This window comes from Platichthys flesus, chromosome 10 (assembly GCF_949316205.1).
Source record: "Platichthys flesus chromosome 10, fPlaFle2.1, whole genome shotgun sequence".
Lineage (NCBI taxonomy): Eukaryota > Metazoa > Chordata > Actinopteri > Pleuronectiformes > Pleuronectidae > Platichthys > Platichthys flesus.
In genome coordinates this window covers 2,049,866-2,071,412 of record NC_084954.1, presented here as the reverse complement: position 1 = coordinate 2,071,412, position 21,547 = coordinate 2,049,866, and the positions used below count along the sequence as shown (strand labels likewise).

Sequence of the window (21,547 nt, the reverse complement as noted above, 5' to 3'; positions counted from 1 at the left end):
AGAAATCACGGAAGATTTAGAAGAACGAATATGGACCATATAGAAGAGCACTTGGCAGAAGATATCCGATAGTATGATCACTTGTATAACCTGTCACTGACTGGCGGATTTGTCCGCCAGAAAAAGGCTACGAGGAGCCGCAGTGGCTATGTAAATAAACAATCGACGAAGAAGAAAGAAGGCGTCTCTAAGGTCGTCTCGACAAAAAGCATTACTCCGCCTAGTGTTCTGGCGCGGAATTGCTTTGTAAGACGCGCAACGGTTGGGGAAGCATGAATGAAAACGAGTCTTGCGCCACAGCGGCGTGAAAAGACGCAAACGCAGTCGCAGAAGCATGTTTCAGGCTTTAGAGGCTGTCTTGGCCCCTGGACCGAAGACACACAAACCATGACATGCAGAATGAGTAAAGGGACACAATATTATCTTATCATATCCATTCATTTCAAATTGTATCGTATTGTATCCATGAATATGATATTGTTTCCCTTTATTTTGTATCATATCCATTCATGTAGTACCCATGGCTCTCACAGCCCTGCCATACAAGCCAGTAGCCCGTCAGATTGACCCTCAGCCTCAGCTTTTAACGTTATTGGGATTAAAAGGCTGAACCACCTGATGACGCCAAGGTACAATTGAAGACTGTCCTTATTATTTTCATTACAACAACCAGTCTGACATAGTTTAAATGTGCCTCCCCCCCACACACACACACCCCTCTATCTCTTCTCATTGTGCTGCTCATTGAGGGAACTGTTGGGTTTCTCTATAAACTATAAAAGGTCTTGCCTTTATTATGTAATGATTTGGCTTTTAACCTTTATTACAACGCATTCTCCTTTTTCCATGGACTGTTTTTGTGAAGCACATTTTAATCGTATTTAGATAAGTGTTTAAAAATAAAGTTATTATTAAGTTTTATTATCTATTTGTATCGTATCGTACCTTTTCCTGTCAAGTCCCGTCACCTCTTATTTCAACCCCATCAACACACGGGACCTCTTACTTTGAAACGGGCGCTCGCGCCGGAAGTGTGTGCTCGTGCCTCGGCTTTGATCTCCAGCTCCGAGTCGAAGCGCAGAGAAGCGTCAGAACATTCGAGAGGTGAGCGGAGGCTAAAACATCCCCCGAGTGTCCACCGCTTCGTCCGGACGTAGGTTCCCCACACGTGTGTGCGTCTCCCCGGAGAAAGACTTGCGAGCTAACCGGGCTAAAGCTAAAGATACAATCCGTCGCGGTACTTTCACCGCGGCGCGTCGACAGCTCCCGGGCTAATAGCTGACGTCGCGTTAGCATCTGGGCTCTGGCTATTTCCAGGAGTTCCAGCCCCGTTACGACACACGGCGACGTGTACCACCACGGGCTACGGTGAATCTATAACGCAACACAAAGTGACGTCACTCTACTTTTACGAACATTAACCGAGGGACTAACGTCGTTATGTTTTTTTGGGGGGGTGAATTGGGAACACGTGTAAAGGTTAGCATGTTAGCTTGCCGTCGAGCTACGTTGTGGCGTCAGGCTAACGGAACACTTTCGGCGATTGCGTGGTTCTGGGTGTCGTGACAGCCACGGAGAACGATTGTAACGTGCGACGATGCGAACGCTCTGGTTTCCGCTGTAACGTGAGTGTGCTCTCCCTCCCCCCTGAAGGTCCCCCCGAAACCCCGCGAGGACGACCCAGAAGCCCTGCCTCCGTCTCCGAGCCTGGCACCTGCACCGGTTGGACGCTCTCGGGTGTTGGACTCGTCTACGGGAGCCGCTCGACCACCAAGCATCTCTGCTGCAACCCACACGCCACCCGCCGCAGCCTCCAGCTCCGTTCACTGCGTCTCCTGGACGATCAGCGTTGTGTTTATGTCTTTGTTTTGCGAAAACGGTGAGTACCCGGGGCTCCGTCTATAACCTGTTTTTTTTTAGTAAAAGGTTGTGTGATAAATGTGTCGTGTGTCTTCTACGTGTGTGTGCGTGTTGTTCGCAGTATGACATGTTTTCCGTGCCACTGTATCAAAATGGCGTCTCCCATTCCCGTCACTCGTGTGCAGTGGCTGGATGACGCACTCTGCACCAAGCATCCAGCTAAGCTAACTAGCCTCCAGCTCCACCTCCTCCCCCCCACACACTGTAATAGCCTCGACCCGTGGCCTTCCCCTTCACCTCGGCCCGGGACTCCCCGGTGCCCATGACGAGCCGGCGGTGAGTCACCCCATGTGGAGCCGCCCTGACATCCCAAAGCCCGGGGATCCGCCGTTAGAGCCGTCAGTATGGAGGATGGAAAAGGGGGGGTGGCGGGTTTGGCAGCTGCTAGGCCTCCTGTTTGTGACCTATTAACAAGAGCAGGCCCTATGTGCCTAAAGCCAGAGGCCCGCCTGGAAGACAAAAGGCTTTTTTCTGTATTTACATGCTCACAAAAGCTCTGCAATGCGTCCAGGCGGGTTTCATTTTCCCTCTTTGGTCTAATCTGCTGAGCTGGCTTCCTCCCTGCCGGATCCCATCGATATCTGCTGGTTTTGCGGTATGTTGGGGGAGCACAGGCTGGAAACTGGCCCTTAGTCACATATCAGACTGGTGAAGCAGGAGTTTGAGCTCAGACTGGTTTGAAGTGGAGACGTGTTTGAATGAGGAGCTCTGGGGATTTTATCCATGGTAAAAAAAAAATTTAAAAGACAGAAAATGATGGTTGATAGGTGCGGTTTGCTTTGTCGCCATTTGAAGTTGAAATTTAACTAACTATTACAGTTTTTATTACATGAAGTTCAAGGGAGGGAAAGAAATGAAGGGATGAGGTCCTGATGAGCATCAATAAAACGTTACAATAAATAAATACAATAAAATAATAGTTTCAAACTAAACGATGATAAACAGGTAGTATTTGGTATTGTTAATATAAGTATACTTATTGCATCTATACAAATATCTAAAGTGAAAAACTCCAAACATTTATTTAACAAACTTTATAACAAAACCTAATCCAACTACAATAATTTAACATTCAACAGTGTCCGTGCTCAAGGGCTGGGTCACATGTATCTCAATGTATCAGCAGTGAACCGTCCACGTCCAATAAGTGCTAACGGCGGGAAATTAAAACGCCTGCTTCCTGGGCGAGGCAAATTGCCAGTGAGGATTTACATTGAGTTCAACTGTGGTGAACTTTGACCCAGGATAGTTTGTGTATGTGTCTCTGTTCACTAACGCAGCAAAATACCGCTGCTCCAAACTCGTCAATTGTCCCAGCTGGGGCCAGGGACGTCCTCGTGTCAGCTGATGTGCTGGACATGGCGTAACTGGTTAAAAGGGAGCGTCCCTCTTCTTTTAAATCGTTCTGTGTGTTGCCAGCTGCTTCAGTGGGTTTGCCCTGTGTTTCTTTCTACACAGGTTTGTTTTCAAACACTTAATTAGACACGTGGAGTGTTTTTAATGTTAAACCTGTAAGTAGAGAAACTTTCAGAGCTAAGGCAATGAAATCTGCGTTGTCATTTGGTATCAAGGTATCGGCCATGTTGGAACTGATGCCTGCTTGTCTCTGGATTTGGGCACACAGCCTGACTCTGCAGTGTCCCTCAGTTTTGTCTGAGTCTCTCTAGTTCCTCCTGAAATTCTCGTAACTCTGGAGAAATGGCTGCACCCACTCTGGACTCACTTTGCACCACAGGAATCACTTCTTTCTGTTCTTCTGGTCTGCGAGCTGTCCAGACCACAAAGGCAATGATTAATGTGCCTCAGTTGATTGGTTTAGAAACTACGTCTTCCCAGATCTTTAATTGTCGCAGCAGCAGTTTGAAACACAATGTTTAGATCCTTAAACAACAGTTTATGTTTTTAACCATCTAGGCATTCAAACCAGTGTTTTTATATTTTATTTATATAACTGAATGACAATTCTTTTGACTCAATCTGTATTAAAGTGGTCTACAACTCACACGAAGATGCCTCTAGATTTTCCTCATTACTAATTGATTGTCGTTTGTCCCTCTCTCCTCTTTCAGAGCTGTTGCGCAGCCGTTGGAACCTGTGTGGTGGAAATCTAGCCTTCAAGCAAGGAGCTTGCGGCCACAGCGGCACAACATTTTTCATGTCAGAGACCGAGCACGCTTGCAGTCGTTTATGTCATCCCCTCTTTTCCAGACAGAAGATCCCAAAAAATCCCCAACCAAGATCCTTTTATCTTACTGATAGTGCTAACATCCAGCCAAAATGTCTGTCAACGTCAACCGCGGCGTGTTGGACCAGTTCTACCGCTACAAGATGCCCCGTCTGATTGCCAAGGTAACTACCCGCCATCAGTATCCACAGCATTCAAGTTTGAGACATCGATCAGATTCAAGTTTATAACATTTTGTTAATGTTTTTGTGCAATCTCAACTTGTGTAGAGGGAATGGTGTCAACCTTGTGTTTTGTCTTCCATTCAGGTTGAAGGCAAAGGGAATGGAATTAAGACAGTTATTGTCAACATGGTTGATGTTGCGAAGGCACTGAACAGGCCTCCAACATGTGAGTAGCACCTTGTGTGGTGTCCCCTGTTCCATCTTATCTCTTCTGAATGTCTTCAGTGAAACAATGAGGATCAATAGTGTTTCAATCAAACAATGATCACACGGTTGTTTGAAAGCAGACGGATAAGATGGAAAAGAAACTGACATTTGGTTTATTGAGCCTTACTGTGATGACCTGACGTCCCCTGTGCTCTCCTCCGCAGACCCGACCAAGTTTTTTGGTTGTGAACTCGGCGCTCAGACCCAGTTTGATTCCAAAAATGACCGTTTCATCGTCAACGGATCCCACGAGGCGAACAAGTTGCAGGACATGCTTGATGGGTTCATCAAAAAATTTGTGCTGTGCACCGAGTGCGAAAACCCTGAAACTGATCTGGTAAATACACCGCACCGGACCGCATCTGGACGTCATGTTGAGTCTGTTCATTCTAATTTCACAAATCCTTTGATTCTGATCGCCCAAAAATGTAAAATCTTTAGTTCATATACCGATAAGTTTACTGTAGTTTTGACTTTGTTTCTTCCTCTCACAGAATGTCAATTCCAAGAAACAAACCATTGGCACTGTCTGTAAGGCCTGTGGACACCGCGGCATGCTCGACATGAGACACAAACTCTGCACGTTCATCCTCAAAAACCCACCAGGTGAGAACGTGTTCCTGCTTCTAATGGAACTCTGACACCAACACAAGCAGTTTTTAATGTAACGATCAAAATAGAAACCTCGACAATTTCATAGAAGAAAACTATTTTGCTTCTCCATCAACAGAGAGCACCGACATTGTAACCGCATCTGCAAAGAAAGAGAAAGATAAGAAGAACCGCAAGAAGGACAAGGAGAACGGAGGAGAAGAGGCTGGAATCACCGGGGACTTCGGCGCTCCTGAGGCTGTGGTGGGTTTCTCTCTGAGCTATTTGACCAATCAGGGACCAGCACTGAGCAGTCAGGTCACTTTAAACACTCACTTAACCTGCAGAGTTTAAAAACACTGTCAAACCCTGGTCACAGTTCAGTGGCCTAGTTGAGAGCTTATCTTTGTTAAGTACTCAAACAGAATTTATTATCAGCGTCGCACAGACTGCTGCAACTTCTGTTATCAGGCTCTGTGAATTTCATGAGATTATTCACATGCTAGTTGACTGTTGATCTCCTTAACACATATAAAAAAATCATTCTGATCATTTTACATTTAAAACTTGCTCAGTGTTTGTTTGCTGAGAAATTTTTAAACGCTTCAATGACGGATTCATGATTCACAACCTGGAGTTTATTTTGAGATTTTATTTTTACATTGGCTGTGTAGAAGATCCCTCAACTGAAGACTTAAATGTTGGTCTGTCACTAATTGATCTATTTGTGTGTCTGCTCGTCAGGATGGAGAAGACGACGATGACGACTGGGCCGAGGAGACTACCGAGGAGGCGCAGAGGAGGCGAATGGAGGAGATCAGCGACCACGCCAAGAACCTGACACTCAGCGAGGACCTGGAGAAACCCCTGGAGGAGCGAGTCAACCTGTTCTACAACTTTGTCAAAGTAAGAATCACAAACTGCTCATTGAGAATTCTCCTTATTCACATTCAGCCTCTGTTCCTCATTACAAATGTCCAATTTTGTTAAAATGGTGGAAACAGCCAACACACAAGTGGATATTATAACTTAGATCTTTTTTAATAAGTGAGTAGCTCATTAGTCGGCTCATTCTACTACTTAAAGATCTGAGTAAGACATTGAAGGAAATGTGTAAAATAACTTATGTGGCAATAGATTTTTGTAAAATACCAATTTGAGTTAAAAGGAGCAAAAGATCGTTCAAATCTTCTTGTGCAGGTTTAAACATTTCTTCTGATCAAATGTTTTCGTTCCTCCTCTAGTACAAGAAGGAGAGTGGAACCATCGACGGGGCCGATAAGGACATCTTGGCGGAGGCAGAGCGTCTGGATGTGAAGGCCATGGGCCCCCTCATCCTCAGCGAGCTGCTCTTCAACGAGAACATCCGCGACCAGATCAAGAAATACAAACGCCACTTCCTGCGAGTGAGTTGAATGATGCGTCTCTTAACGTTCCTCTGGATCAGATGTAACATCAGATGTTTCCCGTCATGACCCGAGTGTTCTTCTGACTGTCTCGTGATTTTTTTTTTTCTCCCCAGTTCTGCCACAACAACAAGAAAGCCCAGAAGTACCTGCTGGGAGGCTTCGAGTGTGTCGTGAAGCTGCATCAGGTCCAGCTGCTGTCCCGAGTTCCCATCATCCTCAAAGAACTGTACGAGTATGACCTGGTGGAGGAGGACGTCATCTTAGCCTGGGCAGAGAAGGTGTGTGTGTAGATTGTCTTTATATTAACAACTTTTATATACATATACACATCTTTGTGGTCCAAATGTTCAACTTTTCAAAAATCCTGTCAAATGTAAATGAGAAGGTGAACTTGTAGCAGTGACATGGCAGAGAACATTATTTCTTATCTGTTTGAGAACAGATGTGAACATTATCTGTTCAGACCTGAAAAAGCAGCAGCAGCGGTATTGACTCGGTTTAATATTGAACTTTATCCAGCGGCTAGTTTCAATGTTTCCATGACTTGTTAAAAAAAAAAAAAAAGAAGTCTAACCTGTTTTTAACGTTTAATTTAATATGGATTAGTATAATCTAAAGTCAAGTTGAGTCCAGTAAATAACCTGAAGTAGTACACAGGTGAGTGGTGAACTGCTTAAAATCAAAATTCAAACTGAAATAACTTGTATTTCATAGACGACAGGACATTTTCAAATAAATACACATACGTAAATTTGTAATTTCCTGCAGAAATTGAAGTAAAACTCTGATCATGGAAACATTTCCTGCAGGTTTGTTGACTTAAACTCTGTCTGCACAAATCCAGTGTTGGAACAGACTGATCACACACTGAGTCGTGTGAAGCTGGTTAGAAAAGCCACAGACAGAAAATATAGACACTTGATTTTCCTCAGAGCACCAACTGTGATTCTCTGTTTCTCCACTAGGTCTCTAAGAAGTACGTCTCTAAGGAACTGGCCAAAGAGATCCACGCCAAGGCTGCTCCTTTCGTCAAGTGGCTGAAGGAGGCAGAGGAGGAGAGCGAGGGCAGCGGAGGAGAAGAGGAGGTGGAAGATGATGAGAACGTGGAGGTAATGATGTAGATTAGTTAGTTTTAATGTGGTGTGGTACAGAACCAGATTTAAGTGTTGATATCCTGTAAACAGAAACGGGCGTAGTGATATAAGATCAGAAAGTCTGGTCTGGATTGTGCAGCGACTCCTGAGTTCATGTGTAAAAAGGCTTCAGTAAACAGACTGAACAAACGTCTTCTTGTTAAACATTGGTTGTGGTTCTGCGACACCAGTTTTGTGAGTTTATTATCCGGTGGGAAAATGTCAACGGCACTGAATCCTCATCGTGTTAAATGAACTCCCTTCGACCACAAGAATCCGTTGGAGACGTGAACCAGTGTTCGTTCAGCAGCTGACTGGTTTGTGTTGTCTCTCCTCAGGTTGTGTACTCGTCCTCCGCCCGCGAGCTCAAAGTGGAGACTGTGAAAACAGGCGCGCCCCAAAAAGAAGACGACGACCTCGACATCGATGCAATCTGAGACTCCTGACGACAGCGACGCTTTTCTTGTGTTGTGGCTTTGACTCTCATTGCCCTGTACGACCTAAACGGCTGGCCTCTCCCTCCTCTACCCCCACCCCCCCACACCCTCCTCCTCCGCTTGTGGCATGACTTAACATAGCGCTTTACTTGCTGCACATTAATGTTAATCTAATTTTGGAGATCTATAGAGTTCATGAAATGAAGTCAATTTGGGGATTTTAATCAGGGGTGTTGTGGGATCATTTTGACTGCACATTTTGTTGTTGTGTGTTTTATTTTATTTTTTGGTCCCTCTATTTTTCCAGTCAATAAAGAATGAATGTTTCTCTATCCAGCACACTCGACCGTTTACTCTGGATTGAACTCGTTTGGCTCGTGTGTTCAGATCATGCAGGTTTCTTTTACTGAAACTCGGAATTGAATTCTAAAGATCCTCGAAAATAACATTGATGGACAGAATATTAACGATGACTGTTTGAAGATTGATTGAAAATTCACCGGTCAAAGATTCTCATGTGTTTATTTGCTTCTGCCATTAAACGGATATATTTGGATTTTTTTGCGTGTTTGTCAGACATAAGGAAATGTGATTGATGGAGTTTGGGGGAATATTACAGGTGCTTTTCCACTTTACATATATTAAAGTTAATAAGTTCAAATGAAAATGTTTCATAGATGTGAAATACACATTTATATTTACAATGAAAACTTGATGGGTATCAAATTCTACTTGTGTTGATAAAAATATTTATTATCTGAAAGATTTTATATCAATTTGTTCCGGTAAAGATAAAAGAATTATTGTATTGTTTAACATCAAATGTTTATATTTAAGCACATCTGTTTTAGAGAAATACATTAAACAGATTTATATAGCAACACAAAATGTCATAAAAGCCGCAGTTAAGCCACAATAAAAAAGATCTGTGGAACAAATGGTTTCCGAGAAATCTGAAAATATACTTCAAGACCATATTATACATATTTATATTGGCCCTGTGAATATACCTGAAGTATAAATACACATTTACCAGATAGGACAAGCTCAAGTAATAGTTTATATCATGATTTATAAGAAAATAAACAAGTTGATATAATAACTACTGCTGTAAACACCTCGTAGTCAAATATCCACATAACACAACATAAACAAGATATTTACACAATCTGTTATATATTTGTTATATTATTAGCGAGAAAAAGGATTTTTGTCGAGTGTAGATGTGTGATTTAGTTCTGCACCTGATTCTTTCCTTTTTGGGTTTATTTCTAAATGTCTTTCATGGTATAAGTGTTTTTCTTCTCTTTTTCCACAGGTCATTAAAGCAGTACCAGAAGAAGATGTATATATTTGTAAATTAGGGCGTGTCTTGGTACGACAGATATAAAAAATACATTATTTAAATGTTTTTATTCGCTCATTAACAGGAAAAGTCTGGACTTTAGTAAAATAAAAAAAAAAAATAATATCACAACACAAAAGGTCACAATCCCCAGTCAGTAGTGCTCTGCTCAATTAAACTTACTTAATATTTCTGAGATTCATGTAAATATAGAGAAGAATGGAAAGTTTTTTCCCATCATTGTGGATTTTGATTTCTCTTTTAATCTCTTTTGGATAAATTGAACAAATTTATCTCAATAAAAAAGTTATTTACCAAAGTGAGGAAACTTTATAAATGTCAGTAAAGTGTAAAGAGTCCGGTTGACAGAACGTGATGTTGTTGTCGGGCTGTTTCCTGCAGCTTCCCGGAGGTTGTTTGTTCCTGAGCAGAAAGTTTCCAGTGGCGCTGCTGGGACTCGATGACAGTTCTGATCCAATGAGACCGAGCTCAGCTGCTTTCCTCACTTCCTGACGCGGCCTTCAGGCGCGGTGGGAAATATCCACACCCCAGTTTCTGTGCAACACATCTCACACCCTGACCGTTTGAAGAGTTAGTGTCTGATGTTTATTACAGTCATTAAGTAATTGTATTGACCCTTAAGAATCCTTAATTGTTTCTGTATTTTTTGTGCATACTTTGATTTCTTTATGTCAATTTCCACGTTTAATGTTGTGATGTAGCTTGAGTTGAATCAGCTGATGAATCAATGATCCTGTCCCTCGATCAGGGGTCGGGGGTCAAGGGTCGAAGGTCGAGGGGTAAAGAACGATCTTTTGTTTGCTGTTGTTGCCCCAAAGCTTCGGAACTGTTTCGTTCCAACATTTAGTTCTGATGTGCTCTCAGGCTTTTTAGTGTCCTGGCGTTGTTTATATTTATTTTTCATCTCATTTCTTTATTCAGCAGATTAGTTGTTTACACGTATTGCTGGTATTATATAACCTGCTTCACAACTGCAAATACTGTATTTTACAAATACTCAACCTTGAAGGAAACTGCAGCATTTGAGTAATTTTATCGTGACCCCACTCGTCACATTGCTAACTAACTACTAATGAGTTTTAAGTACCAACTTATTTTATCGACTAATTAAGGAACATTTTAATGATAATACATCTTAATCACAACATTTTACATCTACATTTAACCACCACTGAATTTTACAACTGAGTTTAAACTTCTAAAGGCTTTTTTTGACTAATTGATAGAAACATACTTTTGTCATAAGCCTACATTTCACTTTTAGGGCACAATTTCGGGACTACTGAACTTTATGAGAACATTTTGCGACTGCTTGATTTGACCACAAACCTATAATGAATTTGAATTCACTTATTCATGAAAAATGAAAATACATTGTAGCCACAACGACACATGTCCTTATGTTCGATATTTTCCAAATGAATATAAATTTCGAATGAATTTTGTTGAATAATTCAGAATTCAGAATTCATGAAAATCATTTTAGTCATTATCCTATATTTGAATACTTTCAACATTTTACGACTACTTGATTTTGCCACTAACGTCTAATGAATTTGAACTTGTGGTGGATTATTAATCGACTAATCGAGGGGAACAAATGAAAACAACTGCTGGTGGGTGGACGGCTTACGAGGAGCTGGGATGTCGGAGCCTGGGAGCAGCCCGTGAACGCACCCTAATCCAGCCCCGCCGCGGAGCCGCCATTTTGGTTCCACCTAACTCAGACAGCTTCACTTCGGGCCACCGGAGATGGAAGAAACCGAACCGACGGCGAGTATCTGAGCCGCCGCCGCCGTCCGAAGCCCGGTAGGAAACACGCAGCGCGGGGCCTCGACGCCATGGCTTCTTTTTAAACTGCTGTTTTCGAGGAAGGGGAAAAGCCCGGAGCCATTTTTCGCTGGACAGCGCCTGAGCGTCAGTTGAGTTCAGGGACTCGAACCCACCGGACGCACGGACGCTGCCTCGGGTCGGACCCGCTTCAGTCTCGCTGCGGACGCACGTCAGGCTGATTTCCTCTCGGCTCGTGCGCTCCAGCACGTCCGCTGCCCCTGAGAGAAGCGATCCATGCGGAGGCAGCTCGATCCGAGGGGCGACGCGCAGAATCGGGCTTAGTGGCGAGTGTGTGTCGGCGGATTTTTGGACGTAAGAACCGAGACCGGAGGAGAAGATGTCCAACAAAACTCCATTACCCACAGTGAACGAGAAGGTGACGGAGACGGTAAGAGCTCGAGTCCCGGTCTAACTGCCCCGGACGCGACGGAGCCCCTTCACTCGCTCGGGCTTCCTGTGATTTGTTGCACTGGGTCGGATTGTTTCACTTTAAATCCTCCGTCGCTCCGTGTTTCTCTTTATTCTGCGTTTTATTCACTGAGTTCTGGGTGCGAGCAGCTGATCGGAACCGGAAGTCTGGACCTTTAGGCCCGAACACAAAGTGAACTACAGCACTTTGCTTCATCTGGCAGGCAACAGTGGTTCCTGGCCCCGCTCCCCATTGGCTCGCCCGGCTGTCACTCAGGGAGTTCCACCGCTCAGCTTCCAAATATGGACTCGTTAGTCCCGCCCCCTCGTGACCAATAGAATCTCAGTCTGGGAAATAAACGTTTCAATGTAGCTGATTAGAGCTTCCGGTGTGGATTTTCAAAATTAAACTTCGCTGACGCACCAAAACATTTCATCATTTTAATCTCTAAAAATAGCAGCGTTGTAGAAAAGGAATCAAAGCGTCTGTGTGTTGTTGTTCTAAATCCTTCAGAAGAAGAAACTACGCACATTGAAACGGAACTAGAGTAGAACTGATTTGCATATGTCCCTAACCTTTAGTATTTCGAATCTGTTTTTTAAATGACACAATTTGAATTAAACGTGTTCTCCTCTAGAGTCATCCACTTCTCTAATGTTACTTCCCACGTTCCTTATTTTTGAATTTGATAGAGAAAATGAACAAAACATTTAGGTAAAACAAAATATAAATGACACTTTAGCCATATTATATAACTACCAGAGCTGGAAGTGATGACTTCAGTGATAACTGTTGTTCTCTGGCCACATGATCGGAAAAGTAGAAATAATGTACAGGGACAGATAAATAAAATGTCCTTAACTGTTAGTATTTTAAATCTGTTTTTAAACAACACAAATTGAAATGACATTCAAGATGATTAAATGTTCTCCAATAGAGTCCTCCACACGTTTTAATGCTACTTTTCATATTTCATCAATTTTGACAAATCAAATGAACAATATTTGAATTGATGCAAAACAAAATGGCAGTTTAGTCAACAGACCCGGTGGTGATGACTTTAATAATGTATAACTTCTCTGGCCACACAGCCAATAAACATAGCTCTGATTTTCTCAGTGAGCTAAAAATTTGTCTATGAAACTTAAGTTCATTCATTTATTATTTGCATCATCTTTATTTTAACCAAGCGTGCCTCAAATCCATGGGTTCCAGCTGCTCACATATCAATATCACCTATTTTTAGTTTTTGTAGGGCCGAATTATTAATAAGTCAAATGTAAAAATAATTGGAAGATGACTGAGCATGAAAATATGTAGTTTTGACCTTTAAGTTGTCACGTAAAAAAATCTTTCAGTTTATAGTTTTCAATTGTTGGGCCATTTTAATTCAAGTTTTCAGAATTTTTAAATCGGTAAAAACATCTTTCTCACAGGTTTCGCTCATTACTCATACAAACCAGCTTCAGCCTGCTCAATGCGTGAATTCCTGATGTGAAGGAAAGAGGATATATATGAATGTTTTGGTTGTTGGATGATTTAAACGATCATATTGTCAAATAATGAATTAGCTGGAAATCGATTCTGTTAGGGTTGTAGCACTTCACGCTCAAATCATAAATTCTGAGCGAACTGCTAAAGTTTCCTTAACTCTAATAACATCTGTTTAAGACGTTTTCAGTGCTGTAATTAATACTCTCTAAACCTTCACTCTCTGAATCGCCACGTGCTTCTGTTGAATTCACGTTACTTTAAAATTCATATTCCTGCTTATCCACCATTATCTCCCCTTTCTGCTCACATCCTGTTCAAGTGCGGCCATGTAACGTGCACATGTGACTTCATCAAAGTCTCATGATTCGTCATGGAAGCAGCAGGGAGTCAGAGACAAAGCACAAGTGGAGCGCTGCTGGGATGTGGTGGAACTTTATTCACCCGTGTGGTGGAAAACGAGACGTTTCACCAGCTGCAAATGAAAAAAAACTGTGAAAACCAAGAGTTAAAACAAAGATAAAAAGAAGTCAGTGAATTCAGATGAAGAATTTCCCTGAACTAATCGATTCCCAGAGTTAAACAAAATGTGAGAAAATCGTGAGAACCCTCAGTTTCTTACTAAGTCCTGAAATCCATTTGTAAGATAATCCTACACAAAGGCACAGAGGAGCCTTTATGCCCCCAACCCTTGAGAAGGCAGCTGACTGGAAGCTCTTATTTTGAAAGGATAGAGTCTGGTGTCCGGTTTTGGTGTGTCTGCCTGCACTGGGGCTTGACTGGGATCAGTGCACCCCCCCTCTCCTGTCTCCCTCTCTGTCTGTGGTTACCGGTGCTCTTGAGTTGGGGGAATCTGGTGTTGTGGGGATCTCTATGGGCATCATCCTCCTCCTCCTCCTCCTCCTCAGCGGGGCAGAATCTTCCTCCTGTTGAAACATGACGGGCGCCCAGGCGGCCAGGAGGCACCGCAGCTTCGTGAGTAGCCACTGAAAAGGAAAGGATCAAATCAAACTGGCCTTTTCTTTCTTTTCATGTCATGTGGAAAAATGGAAACTTGTTTGTTTCCTTAGAGGAAATGTTTCTGTGGAAGAAAAGAGAGAAACCCAGCGTCCTGATCTTCCCACTTGGTCTTCACCAGTGACCTTATCCCAGTTGATGGTATTTTTATCTCCTCAGTCACTGAAGAATCCTAAAATATTCCTTCAGTGACTTAAAGTGTGTCTCTGTAGCTTACAAGAGAGTTTGAAGTGACCTTTTGTGATTTTCATGGTTATTTAAACGTCCCCTGATGTCTTTACAATATTATTATGGAGGTTTTGAATGTCTGCAGCGGTAATTAAGTTGACTGTGACCTTGTCTTACCTTCGTACCTGATACTCCTGCTATCTGCTGTTATATCTCCTTTACTCTCAGTGAGACGTCTTGTTATCTGTAGTATCTGCACAGTGTTGTATAGATTTAATCATATGTCAACTAGAGACGGTAAAACTGGGTTTGTGCTTTGTGGATTGAGAACATGCAGTAGAGTTATCTCGTGGTTTATTTGCCGTTAGAGGAGCAAGAAGTTAAAGGGTGACCCTCTTATTGTTAAGGTTCCCACTTCATCACAGTCCCTTAGTCCCTTTCCCTGTTGTCGGGGTGAATGGGGTCAGATTGGGTGGGGACGGGAGGGGCAGCGCCGGGCGGAGCAGAGGGCACCACCACTGTTAATGAGACGCCAGAGGAGCAGTCGATCACCACATTTAGGTTTTATAGTTGTTGGAACGGGGGTGGGGGGGCTGCTATTGAACAGGGTATCACAAAAAAATCCATCCCTCCATTGGTGGTTGCTGTCAGAGCAGTGCAGATCAAAACCGATTAGGACGCGGCCCAGAATGCACCAGGTTGTGTGTGTGTGTGTGTTCACTGCCTTTGTGAAATATCCTGAGGAGTTAAGTTTCGGGCTCATACGTGTGACGTGGGCTGAGTTCAGATCCCACTTAGACTCACTGAGGCTGACAAAGCTGGTTGGTAAACAGGATTTTCCAGTGTTGTGTGTGAGGAGCAGTGCTGGGCCAACTCCACTGGTATGTGGAATACACACTGACGTCAGGTTGGGCTGCAACCAACTTTTTATTATCAATGAATCTTCCATTAATTTTCTTAATGCCTGAAAAGGCAGAAACTGATTGTTTTATACAAACAGAACAAACCCCAAAGTTATTCAGTTGCTGTCGTATGAGACAAAAGATTCATCCCAGTAAAAACTCAAGACTGTGATTCCAGAACTAATCATAAAACCAGTGGTGACAAATTAGGTCTAATGTCCTTCAGGGAAAAGGGAGCAGAGCTTCTCACCACAAATGACAGATATTTAATGAGTGTTAATGGTGTTTAAAGTGTCATCTGCTAATTACACAGTGGATGAAACATTATAATTCAAGAACAGGGTTGTGTACGAGCTTCACATGATCATTTTCCCAGAGTAAATAACAGCAGCAGTGTCTAAACCAGTCTGCTTCTATAGTTTGACCCGTCAATAACCTTTTATTAACTTGTATTTGTTTCTGTTCACTCTGCTGCGCATCCTGTTCATAAATCCACAGGAAGAAACACTGACAGCCACGTAGTCTTTTATTTTTCTAATCTTTTTAATGCAAGTTAAAATTTATTTTTCATTCAGAACCGAATTTGAAACAGAGTGAAGTGGAGAGTAAAGTACGGCCGCTGAAAAGTTGCTTTACACAAACGAGGAAACGAGGATGACATGAGGCAACCAGAATGGAACTCAGCCGAGCACATACCTCCGCCAAGGCCCCACAGGCTCCTTCAATTCAATCAAGCTCAATGCACAGACTCATAGAGAGTAGTCCCCTGAATCTGATCGTTTAATCAAGATCAATGAAATATTCTCTGGGAAACCGGTGAAAATCCTTTTAAAATAAAGGTAACTACGTTTTTCTGGAAATCTGTTGATCCTGTTCGGTGAAAACACAACTTCCTGAGTCACATGTCTTCAATTTAGTCAATTATTTGAACGTGACTCTCATTAATGTGTTGAAGCCAAGTTTGAACTGTGGATTCTGGTCTGGAACATTTAGATCTGATCAAAAATGAAAACAGGGATGTTCCTAAACAGTGTCAGAGCTGAGAGAATAAATAAACTAACCTAATAATCTCTGGATTTAGATCTTTCTATTTGGACATGACGTCACAGAGGAGCCTGGGAACTTGTGATGGAAATGTTTCCCCTTATTTTCTGATATCTCAGACATCAAATGATTAGACTATATTATTTATTATTATCACATTAATGCCTGTGGCCGACTTCACTGTCACATATTCCCCTGATTTTGAGGCTCTGACGGTTGAAATCATAAAACTTCCTGTAAACACCGAATTCCTCGTTCGTCCGTGGCAGGTGGGAGAGAGAAGTTACTTTCCTCGCCTGGATGGAGAACTATAAATACCATGAGTGGAGCGGCAGGTCACCACGAGTCACCGTGCATGTGACTCACGTACATGTTTCCCAGCATGCACCACCTGCAGTTATCTAAAATAATGTCTCTTTCTTTTCCACAGCACACGTCTCACAGTAATGGGCGTCAGGAGATCAACACGCGCTCGAGCCGCACCGGCGTGCGGTCGCGCAGCTCGGAGGAGCCGCAGCAGCCGCACGTCGGAAACTACCGGCTGCTCAAGACCATCGGCAAGGGCAACTTCGCCAAGGTCAAACTGGCCCGACACATCCTCACCGGCAGAGAGGTGAGACGCACCGAGACGCTCTAGAGAATGAAGTCACGCTTCAGGTGTTCAGACGACTTTTACTGGTTGATCAAGAAAATCAGGTTAATTAGTTTCACAACCCGTTAAATATTGATTACATGTTTACATTTACTTCAGAAAACGAACCCTCACTTATATCTTATTCTTTCTACTTTCTGCTGAGGTGGCAATCAGCAGCCATTTTATTTAGATGCACACATACAATCAAATCCAAACAAATACATTACATTGGATATTTGGGTTTTCCAAAAAGGATCAGTGGAAAAACTTAATGATCTTGACCTGCATCAAATGATTTTCGAAGAGATATTTTTTCTTATCTGAGGGCGTCCTGAACACGACCTGACCCAAATCGAAGAGGAGGAGGAGCAAGATGATGATGATGATTATTTTAATATCCTAAGAACCCCAACAAAGTCCCAGAAATTAAAACTCTTTCCTCTGCCAAGGCCCGACAGTCCCCTAACAGATCTCTTCCCCTGAATATATCAGATTTAAATTCACAAATTATTCCCAGGTAATAATATTAGCTTTAGAGAATGAAGTCAAGCTTCAGGTGTTCAGACGACTTTTACTGGTTGATCAAGAAAATCAGGTTAATTAGTTTCACACCCTTTAAATATTGATTACATGTTTACATTTACTTCAGAAAACTAACCCTCACTCATATCTTATTCTTTCTACTTTCTGCTGAGGTGTGCAATCAGCAGCCATTGTATTTAGATGCACAATCAAATCCTAACAAATACATTACATTTTTTTTATCATATTAAACATGATGACTCCCAAATGGACAGTGATTAGTGAGGATTTGAACTGAGCAGGAAGTGAGATCTGATCCCAGGTCGTCTCAGGAGAAACATTGAGGAAGCATGTTAATGATCTGTGTGTGAGCAGCCTGCGAGCTGATTGGGTGTTGACAGCAGGTCTGAACGAGGCCGTCGTGACTCCTCCTCCGAGTCGTTACGTTAACAGCACTGAAACTGCAGCAGTTTCATCGGGGGGGGGGGGGGAATCACAGTGATGGACCCGTATCTAGCTTTTTAAAAATGAAGCTCAGATCAAATCCCAGAGCTGGAAATGAAACATCAATGCTTCCTCTGTGGCGATAGAAATGTGTCCACAGTGCATCACATCAAAAACTGCTTGTTCCGTGATCAGACGCTTCCTAATCTAATTCAGAAGTTTTCCATTTTTAGAAAACCATCCGATCAAGGCTGCAGTTTTAACATTCTTCTTCTGAGACTTGTCACATTCAACAACTTTGACGTGTGTTCAAAAGGAAGAATTGTTAAAAATTAGAGTGTTCGGGACGAGAATGAGTAAAATATTAAAACAAACACCCTCCGTATACACAACCCGGCTCGTGGCTCTAAACCTTGTTGGCAGTAATGGATGTTTTCAGGATGAGCCGCTGCTGAGCGCTTGAACCGTTTATAATTGATGAACAGAAAGAGTTCTTCTGAACCCAGCGCTCGGCTCTTAACGTGACAGCTCCGCTCTTTTCCCCTCGATTCCCTCTTGATTCTGTCCTTAATTATTCCTCAGCTGCCGTCGGCCTGACTCCATCTGGAGGAGGATGTTGAAACCGTCTCAGTTTGTCTCTAAAAGATATAAATTGAGATGTTTCCAGTGTTTTTCCAATATATTTTCAGTTCTGCGTCGGCTCCTTAATGTCTGTTTCCGTTCCTGAGCTGCCTGATGTCAGTTCCACTTCTTCTTCTTCGTCTCTTTATCTCTGTTCTAATGCTGTTTTTTCTCTCCACAGGTGGCAATTAAGATAATAGACAAGACGCAGCTGAACCCAAACAGCCTTCAGAAGGTAATTTACCCCCCCCCCCCCTCTCTCTCTTGGTTTATTCTCTCACGCTGTGGCAGAATTCATTTACTAATTCATGACGCACGACAGATTGAGTATTAATTGTGTAAGTGGGACGCAGGGCATGCTGGGATGGAGTGTGTGTTCTCCTTATAGCTTCCCGGTGTGAACTAAGAGCTTTTATCATTTCAGTGCTTTTTGCAGTGGAGGAGATGATTCAGCTCTGTTCGGTGTCCCACTCACAAGAAGCTTCTGTAGATCTCGTGCAACGAGATGCTTTCTGTGTTCAGTCTTTTCTGTTCAATCCAGTTCAGGCAGAAAAGAGCAAACTCCAGGGTTTGAGCCAATTAAAAAAAAGAAGTTTTTTTTTTAGATTCTTCCCCGGGGGCTTTTCTGCTGAAGTGGTAATTACTGTTGTTTCTGTGAACATCTGTTCATCTTCAGGAGAAACTGAATGTGCTGTGTATATTCTTTCTTCTTCTTCACCTTCATCTACCTTCTCCCAGTTCCCACTGTTCTGGGAGGGACAGTTTAAATCACCCAAAAGCGGGTTTTTCCTTTTTTTAAATGCAAATTTCTCAGGCGGCCCGAGTGTGAATGTTCCCAGCGTCCCAGTTTCACTTTCCAGTTTGAAGTCAGCCCATAATGCCTTTCTTTTAATGTGTACACTCATTAGCAAGGGAGATGTGTGTGTCTCTGTGTGTGTGTGTGGTTGTTTTGATCTGTGCCGCTGTTCATTTTGGCTCCGTCTCTCGGCGTGGAAGTCATTTCAGGGAAGTCAGGGCGATATCGACCCGGCTGCCGCGGCTCCGGAGGCTTTCTCTGCTTGTCAGATAGATAAGAGCGGCCGGGCAGAGCTCTGCGGCTGCTGTGGCTGCTGGTGGTGTGGCGGTGATGGCCCAGCTCCTCGTTCCCTCGGCCCTCCCAGCGCTCGGCTAGTGGTTTTCCATCAGTTTTTCCAAAGCTCCATTGATTCTGTTCTTTGTATCTCAGAGGCCCGGGCCCTTTGGCATTGACTGTGACACCACCCGGACAAAAAACACTGAGTCATGACCGCGGCCGTTCACGCTAACACAAAGCGTGAGGCTTTTGTCGGCGGCGCTTGTTGTTTTTAGGTTTGGTGCTTTGTTGAAGTCAAGGAGAACAAAATGTCTTTATCCGTGGTGTTATTTTTCCTGCCGCTCCGCCGGGAACACAGATTTCCTTTTGATGGTTATTTTGAGGAATTGGAACAGGCTTGAAAAATAGAACCTACAACACTTCTCAGTACTTGGTCCATGATTGACACATTGAAGTTCACGTTCCTGTCACAGGTTTCTATTTAAAGTTCGGTTTCCGTTTTCTCTTTTTCTTTCCCGGCGGCTGAGACGCAGATTGAGAATTGAAGGAAATCCTGACATGGATTTGATTTGTGGTTTTCTTTTTTCACGGGCCTCCAGCCTGGGTCCTAATCTAGCAAGGTTCATTTCTACAAGGTCACTCGTGTTAAAGGAATACTTTGACTTGCTTTTTAGAAATGTACTCATTTGCTCTTCATGCTGGTTTTGATGAGAAAATCAATATCACTCTGATGTCATCATGGTGAATTATGAAGCTACGGCCAGTTAGCTTAGCTTAGCATAGCGCCTGGAAACAGAGGAAAAGTTCATTTGACTCTTTCTCAAGGTGACACAGCTGAAGAAAGTTCTCTGGTCCTGGATAACAAATATCACACAACTCCCCTCAACACCAGAGCATTGTGTAGTACAGATTCAACCAATGGACATATAACATGTGGTTGTGGGTTTTCCAAAAAGGATCAGTTGGAAAACTTGATGAACGTGACCTGACCCCAACAGGAGGAGGAGGAGCATGATGATGATAATAATAATATATCCTAAGAACCCCAACAAAGTCACAGAAAGTTAAACTTAACGCAGATTTCTTTTTTTCATCAAGCTTCACAAATTATTCCCATGTTAGAATATTTGTGCCCAGCTGTACAACAGAGCACCATGAGAAACCAGTGCCCAGTGATGCTGGTGAAGTTAGAGAACCCAGTGGCCGTGTTCTGGTCTTTTCTTGGGATATGGAATCAAAAGGATGAATAGAAAACAGCAAACGTCTCTTTTTAAAAACATTTATGCTCGTGCTATTTTAAAACCGTGGTTGATTTGTGTCGACTGAACATCGCCGGCTCACGATTTGTCCGATGCTGTGTTTAGGCTCAGATGAGTTTTAAAGGATTGGGTCTGATTGGGTCTGGTGTTTACTGTTTAGATTTGTCTCTGCCTCTGGGTTTGCTCGGTAGAAGCAGCCAACCTGCACCGGAGCCGGCACCGCTGTGTCCTGACCCGTTGTGTAACAGGAGGAATTGGCGAGAGGCTGATAGCGGGGGATATCGTCTCTGAAGCCGACATGTTTATTTTCAGCCTCTGTTCTTAATAGTTCAGAGGAGCTGAGCTCACATCTGTCACCGGCTCCTGGAGAACTGCTCTGCTCCTCCAGCTCTGCTCCTCCAGCTCTGCTCCTCCTGCTCTGCTCCTTCAGCTCTGCTCCTCCTGCTCTGCTCCTCCTGCTCTGCTCCTCCTGCTCTGCTCCTCCTGCTCTGCTCCTACAGCTCTGCTCCTACAGCTCTGCTCCTCCAGCTCTGCTCCTCCAGCTCTGCTCCTCCAGCTCTGCTCCTTCAGCTCTGCTCTTCCAGCTCTCCTCCTTCTGCTCTGCTCCTCCTGCTCTGCTCCTCCTGCTCTGCTCCTTCAGCTCTGGTCCTCCAGCTCTC

At 43.3% G+C, this 21,547-nt stretch overlaps 2 protein-coding genes across 26 annotated transcripts in view; both read left to right on the top strand.

Moving 5' to 3' along the window:
- The first annotated feature begins 1,016 nt into the window (after positions 1-1,016).
- Positions 1,017-8,662, top strand: eif5 (eukaryotic translation initiation factor 5). Of its 2 annotated transcripts, none has more exons than XM_062396616.1 (12): positions 1,017-1,104; positions 1,654-1,879; positions 3,990-4,269; positions 4,414-4,495; positions 4,701-4,873; positions 5,031-5,142; positions 5,267-5,391; positions 5,872-6,033; positions 6,372-6,533; positions 6,650-6,814; positions 7,502-7,645; positions 8,008-8,662. In XM_062396616.1, exons 3-12 carry the CDS (start codon positions 4,198-4,200, stop codon positions 8,104-8,106), a joined length of 1,296 nt encoding a protein of 431 aa, XP_062252600.1. In that variant the 5' UTR covers positions 1,017-1,104; positions 1,654-1,879; positions 3,990-4,197; the 3' UTR covers positions 8,107-8,662. The 2 variants fall into 2 exon arrangements, with proteins under 2 accessions (XP_062252600.1, XP_062252599.1); XM_062396615.1 differs by having other exon boundaries at positions 1,045-1,153.
- A 2,504-nt stretch (positions 8,663-11,166) lies between these two features.
- The window catches only part of mark3a (MAP/microtubule affinity-regulating kinase 3a), a 37,563-nt gene continuing 27,182 nt past the window's right edge, over positions 11,167-21,547 (top strand). For all 24 annotated transcript variants that reach the window (XR_009922030.1, XM_062396766.1, XM_062396770.1 and 21 more), the window contains exons 1-3: positions 11,167-11,693; positions 16,767-16,949; positions 18,739-18,792. Coding sequence is in view for 23 of the 24 variants with exons in the window: in XM_062396766.1 (XP_062252750.1) it covers positions 11,643-11,693; positions 16,767-16,949; positions 18,739-18,792 (288 nt within the window). In the remaining variant the exon portion in view is untranslated. The remainder of the gene's footprint in view (positions 11,694-16,766; positions 16,950-18,738; positions 18,793-21,547) is intronic.

Excerpts from the sequence above, each read along its gene's own strand:
- eif5 (XM_062396616.1), top strand. The coding sequence starts at position 4,198 with ATGTCTGTCAACGTCAACCGCGGCGTGTTGGACCAGTTCTACCGCTAC. Across the intron at positions 4,496-4,700 it reads ACTGAACAGGCCTCCAACAT|ACCCGACCAAGTTTTTTGGT; the intron begins GTGAGTAGCACC and ends TCTCCTCCGCAG. Across the intron at positions 6,034-6,371 it reads TGTTCTACAACTTTGTCAAA|TACAAGAAGGAGAGTGGAAC; the intron begins GTAAGAATCACA and ends TTCCTCCTCTAG.